General features: G+C 40.5%; 2 protein-coding genes across 2 annotated transcripts; one reads left to right on the top strand and one right to left on the bottom strand.

Annotated features, from left to right (window-relative positions):
- The first annotated feature begins 730 nt into the window (after positions 1-730).
- LOC136430195 (small ribosomal subunit protein uS15) lies at positions 731-5,306 on the top strand. Its single transcript, XM_066420583.1, has 6 exons — positions 731-858; positions 2,076-2,124; positions 2,489-2,567; positions 3,165-3,334; positions 4,829-4,929; positions 5,223-5,306. The coding sequence occupies exons 1-6, from the start codon at positions 836-838 to the stop codon at positions 5,254-5,256; spliced, it is 456 nt and encodes a 151-aa protein (XP_066276680.1). The 5' UTR covers positions 731-835; the 3' UTR covers positions 5,257-5,306.
- Positions 5,307-10,794: 5,488 nt separating this feature from the next.
- LOC136430193 (fatty acyl-CoA reductase 1-like) lies at positions 10,795-19,246 on the bottom strand. The gene is made up of 13 exons (XM_066420577.1): positions 18,737-19,246; positions 17,959-18,134; positions 16,930-17,002; positions 16,559-16,665; positions 15,808-15,985; positions 15,449-15,493; positions 15,051-15,169; positions 14,234-14,301; positions 13,633-13,714; positions 12,579-12,668; positions 12,305-12,434; positions 11,598-11,725; positions 10,795-11,221 (listed from the first exon to the last, which is right to left on the bottom strand). Exons 1-13 carry the CDS (start codon positions 18,926-18,928, stop codon positions 11,050-11,052), a joined length of 1,560 nt encoding a protein of 519 aa, XP_066276674.1. The 5' UTR covers positions 18,929-19,246; the 3' UTR covers positions 10,795-11,049.
- Between the last annotated feature and the right edge of the window lie 1,978 nt (positions 19,247-21,224).

The following is a 21,224-nucleotide window of genomic DNA, read 5'->3' as shown; positions in this document are numbered from 1 at the left end:
AATGATACCGCCGAGTGCGCTCCCTCCTAACTTGATAATTATGAAATCACCATAACGGCCATAACTCAGAATGGAGTGTTCTGACTTCTATATCTGCTTCATGGACATTTTCATCAGTCAAAAGGAGCTATTAAAAAACGCTTTCTGTCTTCAATATACGCTTGAATGAGTAGTAATGTTTGAAGATCAGGCCATCCCCAAAATACAAGGTGCGGTTAAAGAAAATCTTCGCGCTCATAGTTTTTGGGTCTATCACAGGACACTTGTTTCTTTTCGTTTCCATTTCTCCCATCAAAACCTGGCGTGTTACGCCATCGAGGCGTTCGCCTACAAGCTTCTAGGGGGCCCGAACCTACACCACTTCTTTATTACATCACAAGCTATCTGCCACCAAAAAAGTAAGACCATGCATAGCACGTCCAGGTCAAAAGATACAAAAACGGAAGTTTTGTTTAAGTACTAAGGTCAGATATCAGGTGAGGGGGCCCAAAATCGACCTTGAATTTCGGCTTCACAACACCCGACCACATACCAAATATCATTGTAATCCATCAAGAGGTTCTTGAGTTATGCTGACTACAGAAGCCCGGAAACACAAACACACAGATACACAGACAGACAGACTCACACACACAGACACACCCAAAATCATATCTCCAGTTTTTATGGAGATTACAACCGACTCAATATTTCAGTCAGACTCAGAGAACGATGTGGTCGTTTCATTCGTGCTGCACTTTGCATAACTTCCGCACGAGGTCCTGCTCACTGTAACCGAAAAGCAGGGTGGGAAATTCTGGCCACGTGACGTCCTCTCTCTCTACCAGCCGCCATCATGGGTCGTATGCACGCGCCCGGGTAAGCCAGAAATGTTGCCCTTTTCTAGTCAATAAATCCCAAACAGGGAGCTGAGTATACGTTCCTGTGTGTCTTGAATACTTCAAGCAGCCATTAAGGCATAGTTAAATGGTAAGACGTAGAGAATATGGCTGTTTTGGGCGGTTTTGTTATCGTCATGCTGATGACAAATTTCGCCATGTGCCATCTTGCGGCAGGCCATGTATTTTTGCGCAAACCTGGTTGGTGCAGATACACGTTGTGGTGCTACTCTAGACTGTTACAGTGGAGTAAAATTAAGGACAGTCATTTAATTGAACCACATTATCACCAAAAAAGGCACACAAAAGTCACCTGTTTAACGAATTTGTTTAGTCTGTACAGATTGTTTGCATCTTTATATTTTATCCACAAAAATTTAAAAAAATATAATTTATTGGTTTCTTAAAGGGGCATATTGTAGAATCTGGTGGGTAAAAACTACAAATAGTAAGAATTTGAAAGATCTACACTAAGATTCACATTTGTAACTTATTTGTTACTTATTTCCAACATATTCCCGTCATTTTGTCACATTTCCACCATTGATAAACGACGAAAAACGCAAAACGTGTAAAATCTGGTTCATCTACATATTAACTTGCGTCCCGCAAGTTAATATGCAAATAAGCCAGCATAGAACGCTACGAAAAATCCGAATCGACCGTTATGGTCAGAGTTCGAGCGTCACAGGAAAATCACCACAAGTAAACAAACTTCAGAACGTCGGGCGTTCGATCGCGTGTTCGGTGGTTCGTCGGAATGTTGGACAAGATGGCGGCCAATTTCAAGCGGCGGTGGGGATTGCGTATATAATTTTTTTCAAGACGTTCGCACGACACTACAAAGTCGCATCCGTACGTGATGAATATTGCTGTGCAGTGTAATAAGGTAGATTCAACTAATGATGTAGAAAAATAATCAAAAACAAAGAATTTCGTTTTATGCTCATGTCACAATATGCCCCTTTAATATAAAAATTATGGGTTCTACTGTCAAGAGTTAAATGATGACTGATAAGTGAACCTGATACAAGCACGCCCCCCCCCCTCAACACACCACAAAACATTAGATTAGTGAAACCCTACATGTAGCTAGACCCCTATTTTATAGTGTGCATGACTGAATACTGTCCAATTTTGGTGAGTTACTGCAGGAGAAAGTACAGTTCCTAAGGCTATGTTCTTGTTTTTCCACAGAAAGGGTATTTCCTCCTCAGCCCTCCCGTACCGCCGCAGTGTGCCCACGGTAAGTCTCGCTTGAACATCACCAAGTCACAGTTTCATACAAAAATATTTGCAACATACCGCAAAAATGTCCGTTGTCAATGATACCACCTCTGCTTGTAAAACTTTTCATATCCAAGATAGAAAAGTGATTCCCTTTGGATAACACTGCATTCAGAAAGTTGACTTTAGAAGAAACATGACTAACTACATATGTAAGCAATTTTGAAAAGCAAGTTTGGTCTCCAGGACAGTATGAGAGATCCTGGTGACCCTAGAACATCCACATTCAATATATGTTACTTGTATGCAAAACGATCAGAAGAGATAACCCAAGAAACTATGTCACTCCCTGAAGTCATGTGTTCCTGTCATGTTTCCCCCAGTGGCTGAAGCTGTCTGCAGATGATGTGAAAGACCAGATCTTCAAGCTGGCCAAGAAGGGCCTTACACCCTCACAGATTGGTAACAACACTTACCTCTTGTTTCACCCTGTTGACTTTTTATCAGGCTTGTCGCCAGCTTTACAATTTTTTTTCATCCCGCTCATTGTTTGAGGACTCATGTTGTTAATTTTCGTTGCTAAATCTGTCATTTAAAGCTTGTAAAGATATATTATCATCAATTGCATGTCATGAAGTTCATATTTTTTGGATGGATGGGGGGTATTTTTTTGGTATTCAGGAATGGAGGGATGGTTGATACACGTTGTTCACAATCACAAATCTTGTACACCCATTGGGAGTAAGAACTCAGATTTGGGGTGGATGTACATGTAAGGTGTGTAGACATTAGATTCCAAGACCAAATTTAACACCTTTTTTTGAGAATGAACTGAGACTAGAATCACATCAGATCAATCTCCACACAGCCTGAGTGTGGGAGTAAATTCTGATTTCTTTTATGGGTACTTTTCGAATATGTTACACAGTTCAGTCTTAATGTACTTGCCATGATTCGATTGCTGGTGCTCATGTTAATTCTGTAGCAGTCATGTGAAATGTACATGTACAATATGTCGCCACATCTTGTATCTAAGACGAATTGTTGTCCCCTTCCCAGGTGTGATCCTCCGTGACTCCCACGGAGTGGCTCAGGTCAGGTTCGTGACTGGAAACAAGATCCTGCGTATCCTAAAGTCTAAGGGCCTGGCACCTGACCTCCCCGAGGACCTGTACTTCCTCATCAAGAAGGCTGTGTCCATCCGCAAACATCTGGAGAGGAACAGGAAGGTGGGCTGAAGAATGATAAAGATTTTATGCAATCTGTACCACTGGATTACAATGTAATGAATTAAAGTGGACTGTGTGTTACTTCAAGTTCAATGGCAACATACAAAGTTGTCTTTTTTAGGATTCTCAGTGAAATGCATTTTGGCACTATGGCAAAGTGATCTTATCAAAGTTGGGACATTAAAAGTTTATGGTGTATCCATGTTTGTAAAAGCGTACTCACCATGTCTGTCAGCATGGCACATTGGCACTTGTTCGTAATGCATGTAGCTTTTAAGCTTCATGTGTTTGGCATTAAGTGCTATATAGCTGGTCCATGGGCAGGGCTCGAAATAGTGGGTGCATGTGCACCTGTGTGCACCCAAAATTGGAGCTGTGCACCTAATTTTTGACTGTGGGTGCACCAGTGCACCTAGATATTTTTGTAGGCTATAGGATAAGGGTACTATTGTACACTAAGTATACAGAATATTCTACCGGAAAAAGTCTTATAACCTTTTGTTGTACTTAACTGGTGTATTACTTGTTTGAAATTTTAAGGTTTGCTATAGAATTACAGATTGAAGTTCTTAAGAGCGTTAAACATTATAATTATGTTTTGCTGACATTCAACTTCATTCTATGTGGTGCAACCAAAATTATTTCTGTGCACCTAATTTTTTGGGTTGTGTGCACCAGTGCACCCAGGGGTTAATCTAAATCAGGAAAGAGGGGCGCTGCGCCCTCTTGTTTCAGCCCAGCGCCCCCTTGTCGAATTCAGATTTTAGTTAATATCCAGCATACAGCCTTCCCTCAGTGATCGATTCTTCCATAAATACATAGAATTCGCTCCCTCGCCTGTGTGTGCTCCCTCTTGTTCAATTTTTCTCGAAAAACCCCTGGCACCTATTTCCAAAAAGGAATTTTGAGCCCTGATGGGTAACAGAAAAAAAGGACCTCGGGATGGTGAGATGTATACACTCTGTTGCAATGTGCTAGGATTATCCATACCCACATATTTATCGCAATACCCACTGAAAACAATGATAACTGAGGCAGGAATACCTGCATGTATCCCTCCTTTCTTGGCATGCTACCACCCTTCAATGTGATAGTGTGAATGTATGGAGGAAAAGGAATGGTTGAGGTGGTATTTGGTTGGGCCTTGGTTGTTGTAGTACCTCCGGCCTTTTTTCAATATCACTACATCATTTGCCCTACTAGGAAAGAGGCAGAGCTGTGTGTTCTGACACAACATCTGATCTTTTCCAAGCAGCACTGATAAAATATACTTGTAGTTTGGATTGTAACAGGCATATGATGTTGTACAGGATGCTGAATGATACAGAAAGTATGCATACTGCATAGCGTTAATTTAACTAATGCACTGGTCTCTCAATGCATAGCATACTTGTCATTGTGTATTGTCAGGATTATGTTTCAATGCTTGTGGAAAGTAGATCATTAACATTGAGTAACTGCAAGTACATGTATGCCTTTATTTATCTATTTCAGGACAAAGACGCCAAGTTTCGCCTTATCCTTGTGGAGAGCCGTATCCACCGGTTGGCACGTTACTACAAGACCAAGCTGGTGCTGCCGCCCAACTGGAAGTAGTAAGTCATGCACATTTTTCCTGCTGTTCTGTTGGAAAGCTTCCTGTGAATGAATAACTGGTCAGGCATTTGGGACTTGCGAAGGCTTAGCCCATCTCCACTTCAGCAGTTTATTAATTGTCATGGTATACGTAGTAAGAATTTGGAGAGATAGGGGCTTTTCATGTAATAAACACTAAGTGTGTGTGTGTGGTCAACTTTTTGTCTGAAATGCCTTTGTCTAAATGCTAATTTTGTTGATAAAGCTTTGTAATCCTGCTCATAACTGACAGATTTTTACTTCTGTTTTTCAGCGAGTCATCCACTGCCTCAGCCCTGGTAGCATAAACACCCATTCCTAGAAATGTCCTGAAATAAATGGGGAAAAGACCCTTCTACTTCTGTTTGAAGTTGATTTATTGTGTGTTTGAAAAGTGTTACATGTATGTGAGTGTGACTGTGTGTGTTATAACTTCTATCAGAATGGTTAACCTGGAAAATAATATTGACACAACCTAAGGCCACAGCAAGTACATTTGTAATTGTTATGGATGACATCAGCGCGCTCATTAATTTTCGCCTGATTTCGAAATAAAAAACAAGAAATTTCATTGGTGGTCAACATGCCAAAAATTGGCAAATATGTCGTAAAGGTTGAAAGCCTAAGGTGTTTCATTGCATATGAATACCCAATGTAGTTCCTGCCCATGATGGTATAATAAAAGCTGTTTTCTGCATTTGTTCTAGCAAGGACATTATATAGATAATGGGGGGGGGGGTCTAGTTAATTGAGCTGTATACACAAGGTGTTTCATCGTATATGAATACCCAGTGTAGTTGCTTCAGATGATGGTACAACAAGCTCTTTTCTGCATTTGTTGTAATTAGTCTATTGAAATGTATACACATCTACAAGAACATGTTAACTATTGAATCAAGGAGGTTTTATATTATATATGAATGAATACAGGACTAATACATTGGTTGAGTACAGGACTAAAAGACCTGTTGGTCATGATATCATATTTCGTCGCCTCAATTCTTGTTTAACAAGACTTATGATCTCAACATTTGGAAACACAGGAATCTTGTTTTTTTTTGGCTCGCCTTTTTTTTTTTTCGCCCTATCTCATTAATTTTGGAGGCTGTGGAGGATGTCATCCATAAAATTTACTTGCTGTGGCCTAAATGAAATTACCTGGCTGATATTTTGGTAGTGTCACAAGAACATTGTTTTGCTCTGATCTACCAAACTGATAGACCTTTTTGGCTGAGTCATCTGTTGATTGCAGAGCTCAGATGTCATTTTTTCCCACGAGATTATGATTGTTAGACTGCTGTTGACAAGTAGTCATTATGACAGCATATCATAAAAGCATACGACAACCAAGATGTCCTGGGTGCAATCACCTGACATGCCCGGGTGTTGTGCCCTTTGGAAAGGCGCTTTACACGATTTTTCCCCACTTTGGTTACGCGAAATCGAGTACAAGCCTCAAATGGGCCGTTAAATGGGGTCCCATGTTTCAGCAAGTTGCACTTACCAAAAAGAGTAGGGGTCCTTATCAAGTGTAATTGGATCAAAAAGCCATTTCCCGAGCGCCCGTCATAGCCCCAGCTTCTGCTATTGGGTCGGTTGCTCCTTACGCTTAGCACCTTGAGTTTGTCTTGATCATGATGTTTCTGACTTAGGGAGAAGAGCTGCTGTTCCTGTGAGTGTTAGTTCACTTTTGTCATCAGTGCCTCAAAAGAGGTCCCTTGACCTTGCACTGAGCAAAGTCTTTGGAAAAAAAACACTTCCCTTTCTAATACTACTATCTTCAAATGTTATCAAGATGATTAAGCAGAGCTAGGAAGAGCAAAGAACAAAGTCCCTAAGATCTAGAAAGGAAATTACATGAAAGTTTTATCCAAACGTTTTTCTTTATTCCTGAATAATAAATCAATGTGCCATCAGTAGATGCCGATAGAAGCACAACTAAAGCCAGTGAAATTATAATAATAACCCTATTGCAAGTTCATGCCCGCAGGCTAATTGCAGACAAACAAGTACATGGCAATACATGGGAATCGATATAGTCATCTAGTCTACAATGAAAGTTCTATGTTAATTAAAGTTGACTATGGTTGGGCTTGACTTCTCTTTTGAAGGCAGTGGAAAATGAAGAGACCCACGTTTTGTATCGTAAGTGGGTTGGTTGATTTTAGTAGTAAGATTGATTTTTGTAAGTTAGTCAAATGGTGAAAGCTAGGGGAATTAACGGAAGCTGTTTTATATAATTCGTTTCTTTCGGTGTCATATAGAGGACATTGGCAAATAAGATGTATTTCATTTTCCACTGCGTTCATTGTACAAAATTTACACATTCTCTCGTGAGCAGGCAGCTTTTTATATCTACCCTTTTCTATTTCTAGTGGATGTGCGCTGATTCGTATCTTACACACAGCTGACCGTTGATCAAAATCTTTGTTGGAAAGATATTTTTCCATTGACTATTCTGTTTTGACATTCCTATAAAATCTTAACTTACTGTCATCTATGGATAATTTATAAAGAAAACTTTGAATGTATATGTCGGTCAGCCTTAACAATGTACATATATGCTGTATGTCTAGATCGAGATTGTTGGCGTTCCAGATAAAGGAGTATCCGCTATTGTCAAGTACAGACGAAGCCACTTAATTGCACCTTGGATAAACGCATACTCCATTTAATTGCACTGAATCCCCAAATCCCAAACCGGTTCCCATTCACTGCATTGTTGGTGATTCCGCATATCTGCACCGCGCATTGTTACCAATGCTGGATGACTGCACCAATTTTTAAAAAAATCATTGACAAGTTAACTAAAAAGGTGCTCTAAAAATTGGCAAACGTCGTACAAATGAGCCGATACCTGCCGGTGTAAAGGCGCAATACCGCCAATATGTTTAAAACTGTTTTAGTAACAAAAGAAGGCGGTCTCCATTGACAGTTATGTTGATAGGAATCATATGGGAGGTCCCGGGCGGGCGGGTCGGCATTAAGACACGCACGCCTACCAAAGGCAGCATGCTGTACTCAATAAAGATTGGTCTCTACCTGTGCACTGTCTAATTACTGTGAATGCATTCAAGTTCGTGGGAATTTGATTTTGCGTCGCGGCATCGCTATTGTCACATACTGCTGCAATAATAAAAGACCGGCATCTTAACGTTACATTCAGTCGGAAACCTAACAGCGACTCGGCAATGGCTATAGATGCGAAGGTGGACATAGCAGTCGCTTTTGGCGGTGCGGTGCTGACGTGATGGCAGAGCTGAATCCGCGTCGTAGAAACTTCCTGCATTCACCGGAACTAGGTGTACGCGGGTTCGGCTCTGCTATAAGGAAAATGATCTGTCACTGATCAAACTGGAACTGTGAACTCAATATTTTGCTGGTTCTATGAGGTATAGTAGCGCAAGAACTGTTACGTTAGCTACTAAGGTTAAGTAAGTCTCGATTCTGGGGCGTTATCCAGCCTGTGAAGAGAAAAAACATGGTGGTGCGGTCCAGCTGGGAATTTCGCATAATTGCACCAGCCGGATAAATGGGTGGTGCAGTTAAGCGGATTCTACTGTACATCTTCACATGTTGTAACCAGTTTTTTTTTGTTGCTATTCACTTGGAAAGATTGTTGATACAATAGAGCATCTACTTGTAAAGGGTGTGTCAAAGGATTGAGTTGTCTGAGGTGCAACCAGTACTTAACTATGCGGACTGACACATCTAAATCTACCGGGAACACTCCAAGCTCTGCTTTACTTGCTATGTTACTGGAATTTCTGTGCACTCCAAGAATATTTTTGCAGAAACGGTTCTGTATAGTTTCAATTGGACACCTGTCATTCAAATGGTCCTTGCTCCAAACTTCACTGCCATATAACATGATAGATTTAACGCACACATCAAATATCCTTAACAGAGCCTTTGGGGAGAAAGGTGAGCGAAAGAGAGGTTTAAGGCTGAAAAGTGCTTTACGTGCTTTTAAGGACAATTGTTTTTTTGCTAAGGAAAAAGTACCTGATGAGGACAACAATAGTCCCAGATAACAATAAGAATTTGTTAATTCGATACCATCTTAGCCAAGGAAAAATTTTACATTTTTTACTGATCGTCCAGATTTGTTAAAAATTACAACTTTAGTTTTCTTCATGTTTACTTGTAGTTTCCATTATGTGCAGAACATGTTCAGTCTGTCCAACGCACGTTGTAATCCTTTTTCCGACTCTGAAAATATCACGATATCATCTGCATATAAGAAACAAGGAAATTGTGTAGAGTGGGTGGTTCACAGTCGGGATTATCCAATTCTTTGACTAAGTCATTTATGAGTAGGTTGAAAAGTGTGGGAGAGAGATTACATCCCTGTCTTACGCCTCTATCGGTCATGAATAATGTTGTAAGGCCCACAGAGGTTTTGATGCAGGTCTTTGGACTAGAATACATTGATGTAAGCAAACTATAGAATTTTACCGTAAATAAATACAACAGTCCGCTGGTGACTACTGCACTTGCAGGTAGCATCACACACTTATCAGCACAAAACTACACACTAAGTCACTAAGTGATAGTATCCTATGCTATGATATATAAACTACGCACAAAAAGTTCGGAAACTTAACTTTGGTTGATCATATCTCCGTTGTTTTTTTTACCGATTTTGATGCATTATATATCATTATAAAGCTTGTGTGATTCCCTGTTCTATGATACCAAACTTATTGTGATTGAAAACCCACGGAACAAGTACCAGCACTAATAACGTGAGTGGGTCAGGGAGAAAAAGTGCCCAAAATTCCCCGTTGGTGTCATACGCGCGCTGTGACATCCTATTGGTATGGGCGCGGATGATGATTCAACATATTGTTTCCTCAGGTTCTAATGTTATTTTTGGAACACAGACCATCCAAGGTTATTTCTAACACACAGAACATCCAAGGTTATTTCTAGCACATCGAAGTTTACACCACATAAACGCCTGCGTCCTGCAACGGTATCTTAATTCACAGGTGTTATTTTTTGTTATTGTTTCACAGCAAATATTGGGGTATGGGGAGGCATAACCTCCAGGGGAAAGACAAGACTTGTACCAGGAACCCTCAATGCAGAAAGATATCGTTACACAATACTTGATCCGGTGGCCATCCCTTTCCTCCATAACATGGGGCCGAATGCCTTGTTGCAAGATGATAACGCCCGCCCACACCGGGCAGGGATCATCGCCGACCATCTCCAGCATGCAGGTGTAGAGAGGATGGAGTGGCCCTCTAAGAGCCCGGGCCTGAACCCCATCGAACATCTATATGGGATCAGCTTGGGCGAGCTGTCCGTGCAAGAGTGACCATGAGAACAACGCTGGCTGTGGTGGAGGAATGGGACGCTATCCCACAGCATCGCATTGCGCGACTGGTGACGAGTATGAGAAGGAGCGAGGTGCCGTGCTGTAGTGACAGCGCGTGGCTGGGCCACCCGTTACTAAGACTCCTTGCTAACCCCTTACTAAGACACAGATTGTTGGTTTTGATAAAGAATAAACTTAGCTTTCATGAATATGTCTTGTTTATTCTTGTTGATTTTTCACAATACCCTCGTACAGAAGTCAATATCAACAGAAGAATATGTACGGAATAGCATGTTTGACTATAGTAAGGTAATCTGGGCACTTTATTTCTTCGACCCACTCACTTTAGCAGGCCTGATGCTCGTTTCATGAATTCGAAATCACAATAAGTTTGGTATCATGGGAAAGGAAATCAAATAAGCTTTTAAATGATATGTAATACATTGAAATCGATAAAAAAAAAACGGAAATATGATCGACCAAAGTTAAGTTTCCGAACTTTTTGTGCATAGTTTATATAGTATCCTATGCTATGTGAAATTTCCCATGTTTCTTCACCAAACAATGAAATCTGGAGGACCACACAATTTAACCACAGCCCGTCTCAATCTACTGCAGAACCCAACCAACATTACGGAAGTTTAAGATCATAACTTCAGTTTTCTTTAGGTTCGCCTAAAGTTTCCATTTCCAACAAAAAAGTTAAGCTTCCCCAGTATATAAGGAAACTGATTGAAAACAGAGTACTTGATGGAGCGTTTAAAGGTCCAAAGGCTTATTTACTGGAGATGCTTACTAATTTCTGGACGGACTTAAAGCAGAGGCTGCTGAAAAGGTGCCAGATGAATCCCAGAAGTTGGTGCGGGAAGTTCTTCGTCCAAGCGATCAACACACGCCAGAACAGCACGACCAGAAGGGTGTTGAAGCCCCATTGGATATTGCGGTGTCTGCACATGTTGGACAAAGTACAAATCAGAAGTGATCAGCTGTGATGAATGTTTAGCATATTAGGGTCGACAATGAGTTCGAGACAAAATTGCATGGTTAGGTGCTTGTGCTTTGATCTAGTGTTGCAAATGCAGAAACAGACATGAAACCCATTCTGTAACTGGTCATAAGTGCACATGAAAACTGATAAGATGAAAACAGCTCGAAAACCAAGGCAGTTGTTTGATATTAGGAAAAAAATCATGAATGTGTGTGAACTGTGAAAGGAGGATGAGAGACAAGCGACTTGAAGACTGAAAAGAGCAAATATCCACAAAACTTGAAGTGATTGACGCCACTACATAATGTCCATTAATGATTACAAATGTGACTCACTTGTTTAACTGTGCCCTGGCCAGAGCTAGTTGATCCATATCATCCTTCAGCAAGTACTTCTTGATGCCCAGCATCCAGTTCTCCATGAACATTGGCCAGTGGAGCCCACGGCTGTTGATGACAAAGATCTGCATAGGAAACACAGGAGGAATAGTTACTTCCAAAAATAGTTTCATCAAGTTGGTAGAACATAGGATGTTTGGAGTTTCTTTTTTCACAACCAGGTTAACGTCAGCAGGTGAGTTTACCTGGTTGGGACAAAAAACTCCAAACATCCTAGGAATAGTTACTGTATTCTATGAACGTCAGCTCATGCAGCCAGACTTCAATACCAAACCCCAGAAATAGGTGGCACCCCTGTATTGGGTGCCACTCTGTAGGTGTGTATGATAGAATTAGTCTCTACCAGAACTCTGGGGTTGATGAAAAAAGTAGTACTCTCCAAACAGAGGAATGGGACCGGCTCTTTTGTTGGGCTTTGTATTTTCAATGGGATTGATGACATAAAGATGAGACAAAATAGAAAGCCGGACAAAAGCACCTAAAAATATGTCAAAAACCAGCCGGACCCATTCCTCTACTTGGATAGTACATTCTCCCTGTTTGGCCAATTTTCACTTTTTACGTATCCGAAGGAGTCTGGTAGAGACCATAGTATGATAGGCCAGTGCCTTCCAATGAATCAACAAATATATGGAATGACAAACCTTCTTGTCCTCCACTCCCATTTTTGCCCAAAGCATGTCGGTGTTCCCATGGCTCCATTCCCAATGGTGTGAGGTAAAATAGACATATGACTCCACTGCTGCCTCTAGCTTGTTATACAGCTTCACAGCCCTAAAACGGCAATTCAGATTGTAGATATTTTTTCAAGTCATCAGAGATTTTTTGGCAGCGGTTCAGGAACACGCCCAACAGTATATTATGTGTCTACCTAACAAATATTCCAGGAACTCCACCAATTTATCTGTGGAAACTAACCTTGGCTTCTGTCCAATGATCCTCAGAAACATATCATTCAAGTAGGCTGGTGTAAGGTGGCTTACAATCCGCCAGTATTGGTGCATGAAGCTACATGAAACAGAGAGCACAGAGGTATGTCATAAATCATCACACACAAAAAACAAGAGACTCAGTAATTACATGTATATTAAATAACAGTGTACCAATGTATTGTGTCAGTGGCCATTTCATGTATCAGAAAATGGGTTATGGTCTCATTCCTGTATTACTCCTAAAAGAGTCCGTTGCCCAAAAAACGAACGGCTGCATGAACGTGTGTCTATATCGGTGGGAAATTTCCTTTTAGCTAGCCCAGCTGATATCAAGCGTCAAACTGAAGAAAACTTGTTTGTAACTGAAGAAATTAGCAGGCAAAGTTTGGCAGCCGCGCGCGAGGTCGGAAGTACACAGCCTGGGCATTGTGTGTGAATCGGTCCGGCGCTTACAGCTGGAAAGTGGCTTTTTGGGGGTGTAGCCAAGTGCAGATTGTAATTGCTATCAAAAGAGATTGTGTGTAGTGAAAATGTTGTCAGTTTTTTTACATAATCTAGGGTACATGTTCTCAACATGGAATGAAAAACATTGGCATATTTCCTATAGCTTCATTACGAACGCGCCCATGTAAAACACGTTTTATGACATGTAAGCCTATGGGGCGAAAAAACTCATGAATGAGACCTTATCGTGCCATGGTTGTCACTTTGTAAGTGTACTGTCAGGACCTAGTTAGCAGGCCATGTCTAAATTCAATGTTAAAGATCTACAGAAAAAGGAGCACAATGGAGGTATCATGTTTGGGAAGTAAACATTAATTAGTCCCTTGTAGCCTTTTCTGAAACCAACCTAGGTTCAGGGACATTTAGAGTCTGAGTAATCTTGTCAGAATGTTAGTTGGCCAAAGTATAACGGTTTATATAGTGGGATTTTTTTTGCTATGTCTCTCGAGCATTGTTTGAAAATAGACATAGGTTGAAATGTAGTGCAGCATATATTTGACCTTGATATCACATTAAAACCAAATGTAGAAACCCACTTATTGCTGGTGAAGGTGAAGTTTGGCAGCCTGAAAATCTCATCAAAGGGGTGCTTTCGAGCGAACTTAACCAGAGAAGTGTCTGTGGTAGAAAAAAATAAAATTGATAAGTGCTAAATGAATACATAATATCAGTCCAAGCTGGTTTGATGATAATAATCATTGACTTATTTGCAAGATTGATAGTCTATCAAAATTTACCAACGAGTGGGAGTAACCAAACAAATGAAATTACCAGGTAATGTTTCTGAGAAGTGGCTTCAGCAAAAATCAACAACAATGTGTGGTTTGAAAATGTGAACATTGTTTTCCAATTGCTCAAGTATGTTCAGCTGGTAAATCTGTGCTCAAAGCAATCTCATCATAGCTAATTACGAAGGGTTATACCATAACTTATGGGTTATGAATAATGCTAAATATATGATCATGGAAATTTAGTGAATTGGAGCTAATACCCTATGTGTATTGACTTTACAATCCTTCAGTCCTCTCCCTGCTAATTTACACCTAAAGTGATACCAGTTGTCAAGCAGTCTGAATGAATCATCAGGTACAGGTATCAGCATTATTGCTTCACCAACATGCCCCTAACAGTACTTACTGATCTCTCTCCATCTAAAGGGGTTGACACCCCCTGATGTGGAGTTGTACACAGGGATGTTCTCTGACCTGAGAAACAGACACAACAAGTTGTCACAAAGTTTCATCTTTGGGTCCATTATCATAAAGGCTGCCCCCAGACATGTCTGGACATGCGCCCTGACGTTGTGCCCTTGGGAAAGGCACTTAACACGGCTTTCTTCACTTCACTCAGGTGTAAATGAGTACCAGTAGCTCATCTAGGGTTAGGGACGTCTCTCGGATAGGACGTTGAATGGAGGTCCCGTGTTTGGGGAGAGCCACACCCCACGCACGTAAAAGAATCCACCACACCTTTCGAAAAAGAGTAGGGGCATGCCCCGATGTGAGATGGTCCAAAACCTACAGTCCTATAACTGCACATGGGTTCGCCCTTAGTGATAGCCTTCGGCTAGTTGGGCAACCCTGGCATGTACATGCTGAACCAATAAATAATAAAATGAAGGCTGCTTCAGAACAAGACAAAAAAATTCAAGCAAGTTTTTTTCTATTCACATCCGCTTCAATTTCAAGACAATTTACTCCAGGGACATCTTAGGAGTAAGAAATATCTTCAAGGTACAAATGAACCAAGATGCCTGTGTGTTTTCTTTTTGTTTTACTGTAAAAGCAGAAATGTTCCCGGTGGTTTTATGTTTGCAGTTTTCACGGTGAACTCTTCAGCGCGTACTTAAAACCACCGCGAAACTTTTTGCCCACCTATAACTGTAGCGCTGCTAATGTTTCAAACGCAAACTTAAAACCACCGCGAACACTTGTGCAGACAGCCAGAAACACACCTGGAGACGGCCGTGTCCCAGGCAACAGCAATCATCAGGTTAGCAGTTAGATCTACCGGTATGATATCGGCACAGGCATTGTTGTCTCCCCGCATGGTCCGCAACAAGCCCTTTCCAATCTACAGATCAGAGTAAAAAAAAAAGATTAGCACAAATCAATGCAAAATTCCCTAAACACTTTTGACACAATAGGCTAGAAACTTAGATACTGCAAAACAGGCATGTATAACCAAGGACATTATAATGTCCTTGGTATAACTTATGCGTAACTGAAATGTCTGCGTTTTCAAATTTCATCCAGTTGCTTGAGTAACAGTTACTTGGCTTTGATTAGATTTATTATATACTTCTGTGTTTCTGATATTCAACATGAACCTAGAATGTAGGAAGGTACTCACTGAAGCAAAAATCCCACTAGGTCCATTCAAGCTGTCACACCATCCCTAGACAGAAATCCCAAAATATCATTTAATAGTGACTGACATGTACAGTCTACACTTTAATTTATCAATGATAGGTATATAAAGTTTTTGACATGTATCAACCTCGATCAATCTTTGGTGACAAAGAATGTAGTTAGTGGTGTTAACATTTTGTCATCAATTTTAATCAAATTTACTTGATATAGTAGTATTATTTTATATATCCAACATTAGCTATTCAAGATACCTTCACTAATTTTCACCTTGGTTCAATAGCATATATATATATACCCACAAGCAAAGAACCAACCCCTCCCCTGATTTGGAGAACTTACCACCAGAGGTTCTCTCCACGAGGCACCAATGATAGAAGGCCTGACGATGGCCAGAGGCAGGTCAGCCGCCTCCTGTGTCAGTATGTACTCCGCACATGCCTTAGTGAAGGTGTAGGTGTTGGGTCTTTTGCCTATCAAGTCTGGAGTCAACTTTGTCACCATAGTGTCATCCATCCATCTAGAGTGAAATAAACAGCACGAAGTTACAGTGCATAGTAATTTATACGACATTAAAATGTAAGTTGTTGGTGGAAGTATAAGAACAGAATTCAAAACAACTGTCACAAACTGTTATCCAGTAAAATTGCATGGTCACCCATTATAGCCCGGGTACCATCCTCCGTAGTAACCGCTGGCTCAATCTTTTTGCTTGTTAACCACGGAGTCTGTGGTTAACAACCGAAAAGATTGAGCCAGCGGTAATAATACAGAGGATGGTACCCGGGCTACACTCATTAATGCACAATTGTTTCCTTTCTGTCATAAAAGAGCTGTCACACTGTCAAAGACCTTCAGTCAAATTGGTTGATCACCAGAAATCCCCAAAATCACACAACGATCACTGGACTATCCTCCCGGCCAAGGTGAGTATTTAGAGATTGTCAGGTGAGCTATTTTCCTGCTATATGAACAATTATGTAGACGTTTACAGACATTAGAGCATATGATGAAAAAGTGAGATATCTATCTGTTTGTCGGTTACGGTCCTTGTATATGATATGTCAAATCGGTTTTGTCTAGCTGTCCTTACTCAAAAGCAACAATCAGCTTCTGAGGCTGCACAGGGGGAGGGTAGATAACCTCCTCGATGTAACTCCTGTCACAGTTGGCGTAGGCAGTTGACACATGCACGAAAGCCTGCAAAAGAACAACGTCTAAATTGTGAAGTACACTGTGGCAGACACAAAGTCTTAAATCTTCAATGACTTATCACTGTTTCAGTTTTCAAATGACATGCTTGAGCATTGTTGAATGATGTTTCATGCACTGATGTTATTGATATTATTACAGTTATCTATAACTGGGTTGAAATTATTTTTTTACAACCACGCACTAACTGAACAAAAATTAGGATCTGGCCATACAAAGGCAAATGACAGATAGATAACATTTGGTACCAACCTCAAGGTGTTTGAGATTGTAGCAGAAGTGAGCCATATTCCGCGTCCCTACGACGTTAAGTTGCATAGCAGTTCTAATGGTAGGGAACATTTTCAAAGCAACATAATTTTGCCACAAAATCCATCGTCATCCACCTGTACTCGAAAACTTCTTTCTAAGGTAGGCAAAGGGAGCTTGATGCCAAAACCTTGCCACCACAATCTGCACTTATGTGGCCAAATATTTTCAACAAAAGATATCAAATCTCAACCAAGCTTACAGCTTAGCCAATCGTATCATGGTATTGGCAACAACTATATCAGTTAATATTTTTTTATTGTCACAATGAAGAAGAACAATCTATACAGTACGTCAAATCTGAACAAGTGACCACCTATACATAAGGGCAGCCTCACTGCCAGGCCAATGTGACCACTTTTTGGTGGTCCCAAGATAATTCTTTCTATTAACACATAGACCAGATGTCATTGATCCTGAGTCACGACTTCTTGGGTAGTCTGACTCTGTGCGACTGTACTCTGCAGCATGTGGGTTAAAAATCTAACAGGAGTGCAGCTTATTTATAACATGTAATAATAATCTATAGAAAACAGGAAATAATCTTAAGCTTGTTCGATTCCCTTTGAAATATTCCTCCATCCCACAGACGAAGGAGTACCAGATCATGGCTGGCAGGTAACTTTTTTCCAGCTGTCACATGACTTGAAACCATTCATTGCAACATTTCTAAGATCCCACTTAGTGTATAATATTTAGACTTTCTGATATCTCTTGTTTAATTGCATTTATTATGCAAATAAGATTTTTTTATTAACATAACATGTGTCCATTGATTGCTTCCTGTCACTCTGTGGTGCTTGTGACTAGAATACTACAAAAACTCAAACAGACTAAAGACAACATTATATGAACACAGTCACACGAACCAAAACAAACACACACACCAGTCAAAAATAGCCTGGATGCCAGACCCCCAATCTCTTACATATATATTGTGGGGGGAGTCAAAAATGGCTAATCTCAACTTACTTGAGAGGCGCATTGAATCTGATTGTTGCTGCGCAGTGAAACACAACGTTGATCTTTGACGACAACATGGCTGCATCTGATTGGCTGATGCCAAGTGCAGGCTCAGATATGTCTCCTTTGACGGCATGGAGCTTGTTGCGAAAGTCGGGGAGTTCTTGACGAACTCTCTCGTAAAGCTGTTGGAAAGTTTCAAATTCATTAAGGGTAACTGTTTACCTTGAATGTTAAAAAGGCCACATACAAATTGTTAGTATCATTTTTTCTTGGGTTAATCTTCCTGCAGTACAACAAAACAAATGTCTATCATCAGGCAGGGTATTTTGTAGACTTGGCAAGTCTATCATTTTTGCTTATCGATAAGTTTATTGCTGAACAATAAAGATTTTGTAGATAATGTTACTGTGTGCATATGTATACAATGGCTATTTTGCCCTTCTCTTAACACCTGATCTCCATTGATAGGGTGGGGGTGCTGTTTGCTTAAGACAGACTCTTAAAGAAAATGTTTGACACTTTGTTACATTTTCCGTATTACAATATATGCAATCAATAGTAGGTACGAGTAATCACTCAATTTGTCACAAGGTGATAATTCATAGAAATGATGGGTAGAACTTTCCACGTTGACCCAGTTTTGCTGATGATGATACAAATACATAGTCTCATCGCTTTCTTATGAATTATTCTAAATGATACTTGTGCATCTTTCATAGACATTATTTCCTCTCGGTTGTCATTTTTCAACTTTTGATTTGCAATTCAGAAGACTTGGACCTACCTTACAGTCTGCAATCTTGTCCAACCGGTCCTGGGGAGCTTCGTTCTTCAGCGGCCTGATCAACATGTAGATTCCTTCCATCTCACTGCAAGAGCGCAGCAGCTTCTCAATGAGAACTTTCCCGAGAAACCCTGTTGCTCCAGTAACAAGAACATTCTTATCCTTGTAGAAATCAGATATAAACGATTCCATCTTACAGCTTACTAGTTTTCTAGACTAGACAATTAATTAGACGTGTGTCACACAGTCGCGGGTCTCGAATCTGTGAGTGCGTTTGTGGCTTTAATCCGATACAGGATTAAACAGCTCACACAATGTGCAGGTCCCCCAAGGATATAGTTTCCGGAGTGGGAGGATTTCATTCCCACCTGTATTACAACTAGAGTTCCACGAACACATTATCTTCGCCAAATAATCAAGGCTTATTGTGGAGAGTGATTAATATTTACATGCTTATCACCCCCTGCAAACTTGATCATACACTATACTGTTTGAAAGTTATGATGGGGGGGGGGGAGAATGAGTCCAGTCTAGATAGGGATAAAACTCATTTGGTGGTACAGGACTAGTATATGTGTATAGTGTACTGATATATGTTATAACTGGTCATCAAAAAAATTGATAGTTATAATTAGATGGTACAGTCAATATATATGAATAGAATAAATCTTTATTCCATATCATACACATTTTGCAAGACATAGTACATGTTACTTTTCCATACGGTGCTAGGTAATACACTCAGTGTACTCTCTGAGCAGAGGAGTTGGTCCGGCTGGTTATTCACATGTTTTTAGGTGTTTTGTAAGGCTTTCTATTTTGTTCCCTTTCCGTTATGTCTCCAACCGTGTGTTTGACAAAAATGCAGAAACTGAACACTTAAAAAAAAACCGGAACCACACATCTGTTTGAATTGTAGTGAGACTGCCCCATTTGTTTATTTATATACACCATCTTTTTATTTACACTTCTAGGCAAGGCCTTCTGCTGGCCTGTTTCGGGAACACTGTCACACGCCCCATTATGGAATGTAGTGGATTTACAATTATCCTTACTAATTATGCAGATTAGCTCCTGTATTCTATAATTAGACATAGATTGTGTAAAGCACCATCTGAGCTCTCTACATACAAAACTTCACAACAATCTCTTCACCCCTTCTCAAGTAATACGTGTCCGAATGTCAAAACAAAAACACCCACTGCAGTTCTAAACAAGTCGCTAGGGGGCCTAAACTTACAGAACTTACTTCTAGTGGCATGAGCTATCTACCACACAAATATCATGACCATAGCACTTTCAGAAAATATGCCACTGAATTTTGAAGCTCCGCTGCAGTACCTTAGGTACTCGCTAGAAGGCCCATTATCGAACTTGACCTTCCTTTCCGTAAACCCTACCCATCCACTAAATATCATACAGATCCATCAACAGCTTCTTGAGTTATGTTGTCCACAAGAATTACACATCCACACAAAGCCCGCTGCAGTACCGACGGAAAATGCCAGAACCATTTTTGAACTTGATCTCTGTTTTCACAACATCTACACACCTGCAAAATATCATGAAGATCCATCAACGTTTCCGTCACTTTTTTCGCCTACATACAAACGCACAAAAATTAAAAGTCCGCTGCAGTACTGTTGAAAAAGGCAAGGTAAACCATTTTTGAACTTGACCTTCCTTTGCACAACCACTACACACCTACCAAAAATCATAAAGATTCATCAAAGGTTTCTTGAGTTATGGTCTTGACATACATACAGACCCACCAAACAGCTGGCTCAACCGAAAACATAATCTACCCCGAATACTATAGTACTCGGCGAAGATAACGAGTACTATAGTACTCGGCGAAGATAATAAAGCCAGGCCTCTTAAAGGATTAAGTGCTCAAAAATGGAGGTCGTCGTGAAGATTTACATCTGAACAGAAACACTTCTTCCTCTGACCCCTATACTCTCATCTCCCAAATAAACGTACCGGTACGTTTATTTTTTTTAGCCTCAAAATCCACCCAGTACGTTCTTATTTTGGACGGTACGTTTATTGTTTTTTTGAAAATTCATTGGGACTTTGCTTACCAGAGATCCCCAATATAACGAAAGTTTAGTTTTTTCCCCATATTTCCCCGATATTTTTGCTCCTACCACGAAATCGTCTTCCGGGAGGGACGTAAAACGGGGGTCCCGTGCTCGAGGAGGTGCCTCGAACACGTTAAACAGCCTCATTACCCTACACATTGGGTACCTGCCTGTGGCACTGGCTGCAAATACACCTGATATTATTAAATTGCTACATTTAGACCAAATGACGTCGATTTCCCCGCCGCTACAATGACCCGGCATCTTTGTGAAATTCTGGCGGTACTAACACATCGGTCGATCTTGCTACGTTGTTATTAGGGGAAAATAAGACGGCACACTGAAGTTTTGAAATGTATTTTTCATATACACAACTTTGACAGTCTCTACTAGTATTTACATCG

Source organism: Branchiostoma lanceolatum, chromosome 3, assembly GCF_035083965.1.
Source record: "Branchiostoma lanceolatum isolate klBraLanc5 chromosome 3, klBraLanc5.hap2, whole genome shotgun sequence".
NCBI lineage: Eukaryota > Metazoa > Chordata > Leptocardii > Amphioxiformes > Branchiostomatidae > Branchiostoma > Branchiostoma lanceolatum.
This window is presented reverse-complemented; position numbering and strand designations above follow the sequence as displayed.

What these genes read in the sequence shown, in the direction of transcription:
- LOC136430193 (XM_066420577.1), bottom strand. Translation starts at nt 18,928, where the DNA reads ATGGAATCGTTTATATCTGATTTCTACAAGGATAAGAATGTTCTTGTT. An exon ending in ACAAGATTGCAGACTGTAAG is followed by an intron (nt 18,135 to 18,736) that starts GTAGGTCCAAGT and finishes ACTTTCCAACAG; the next exon opens with CTTTACGAGAGAGTTCGTCA. An exon ending in ATCATTGGACAGAAGCCAAG is followed by an intron (nt 12,435 to 12,578) that starts GTTAGTTTCCAC and finishes TTGCCGTTTTAG; the next exon opens with GGCTGTGAAGCTGTATAACA.
- LOC136430195 (XM_066420583.1), top strand. Translation starts at nt 836, where the DNA reads ATGGGTCGTATGCACGCGCCCGG. An exon ending in CCTTACACCCTCACAGATTG is followed by an intron (nt 2,568 to 3,164) that starts GTAACAACACTT and finishes TCCCCTTCCCAG; the next exon opens with GTGTGATCCTCCGTGACTCC. An exon ending in ATCTGGAGAGGAACAGGAAG is followed by an intron (nt 3,335 to 4,828) that starts GTGGGCTGAAGA and finishes TATCTATTTCAG; the next exon opens with GACAAAGACGCCAAGTTTCG.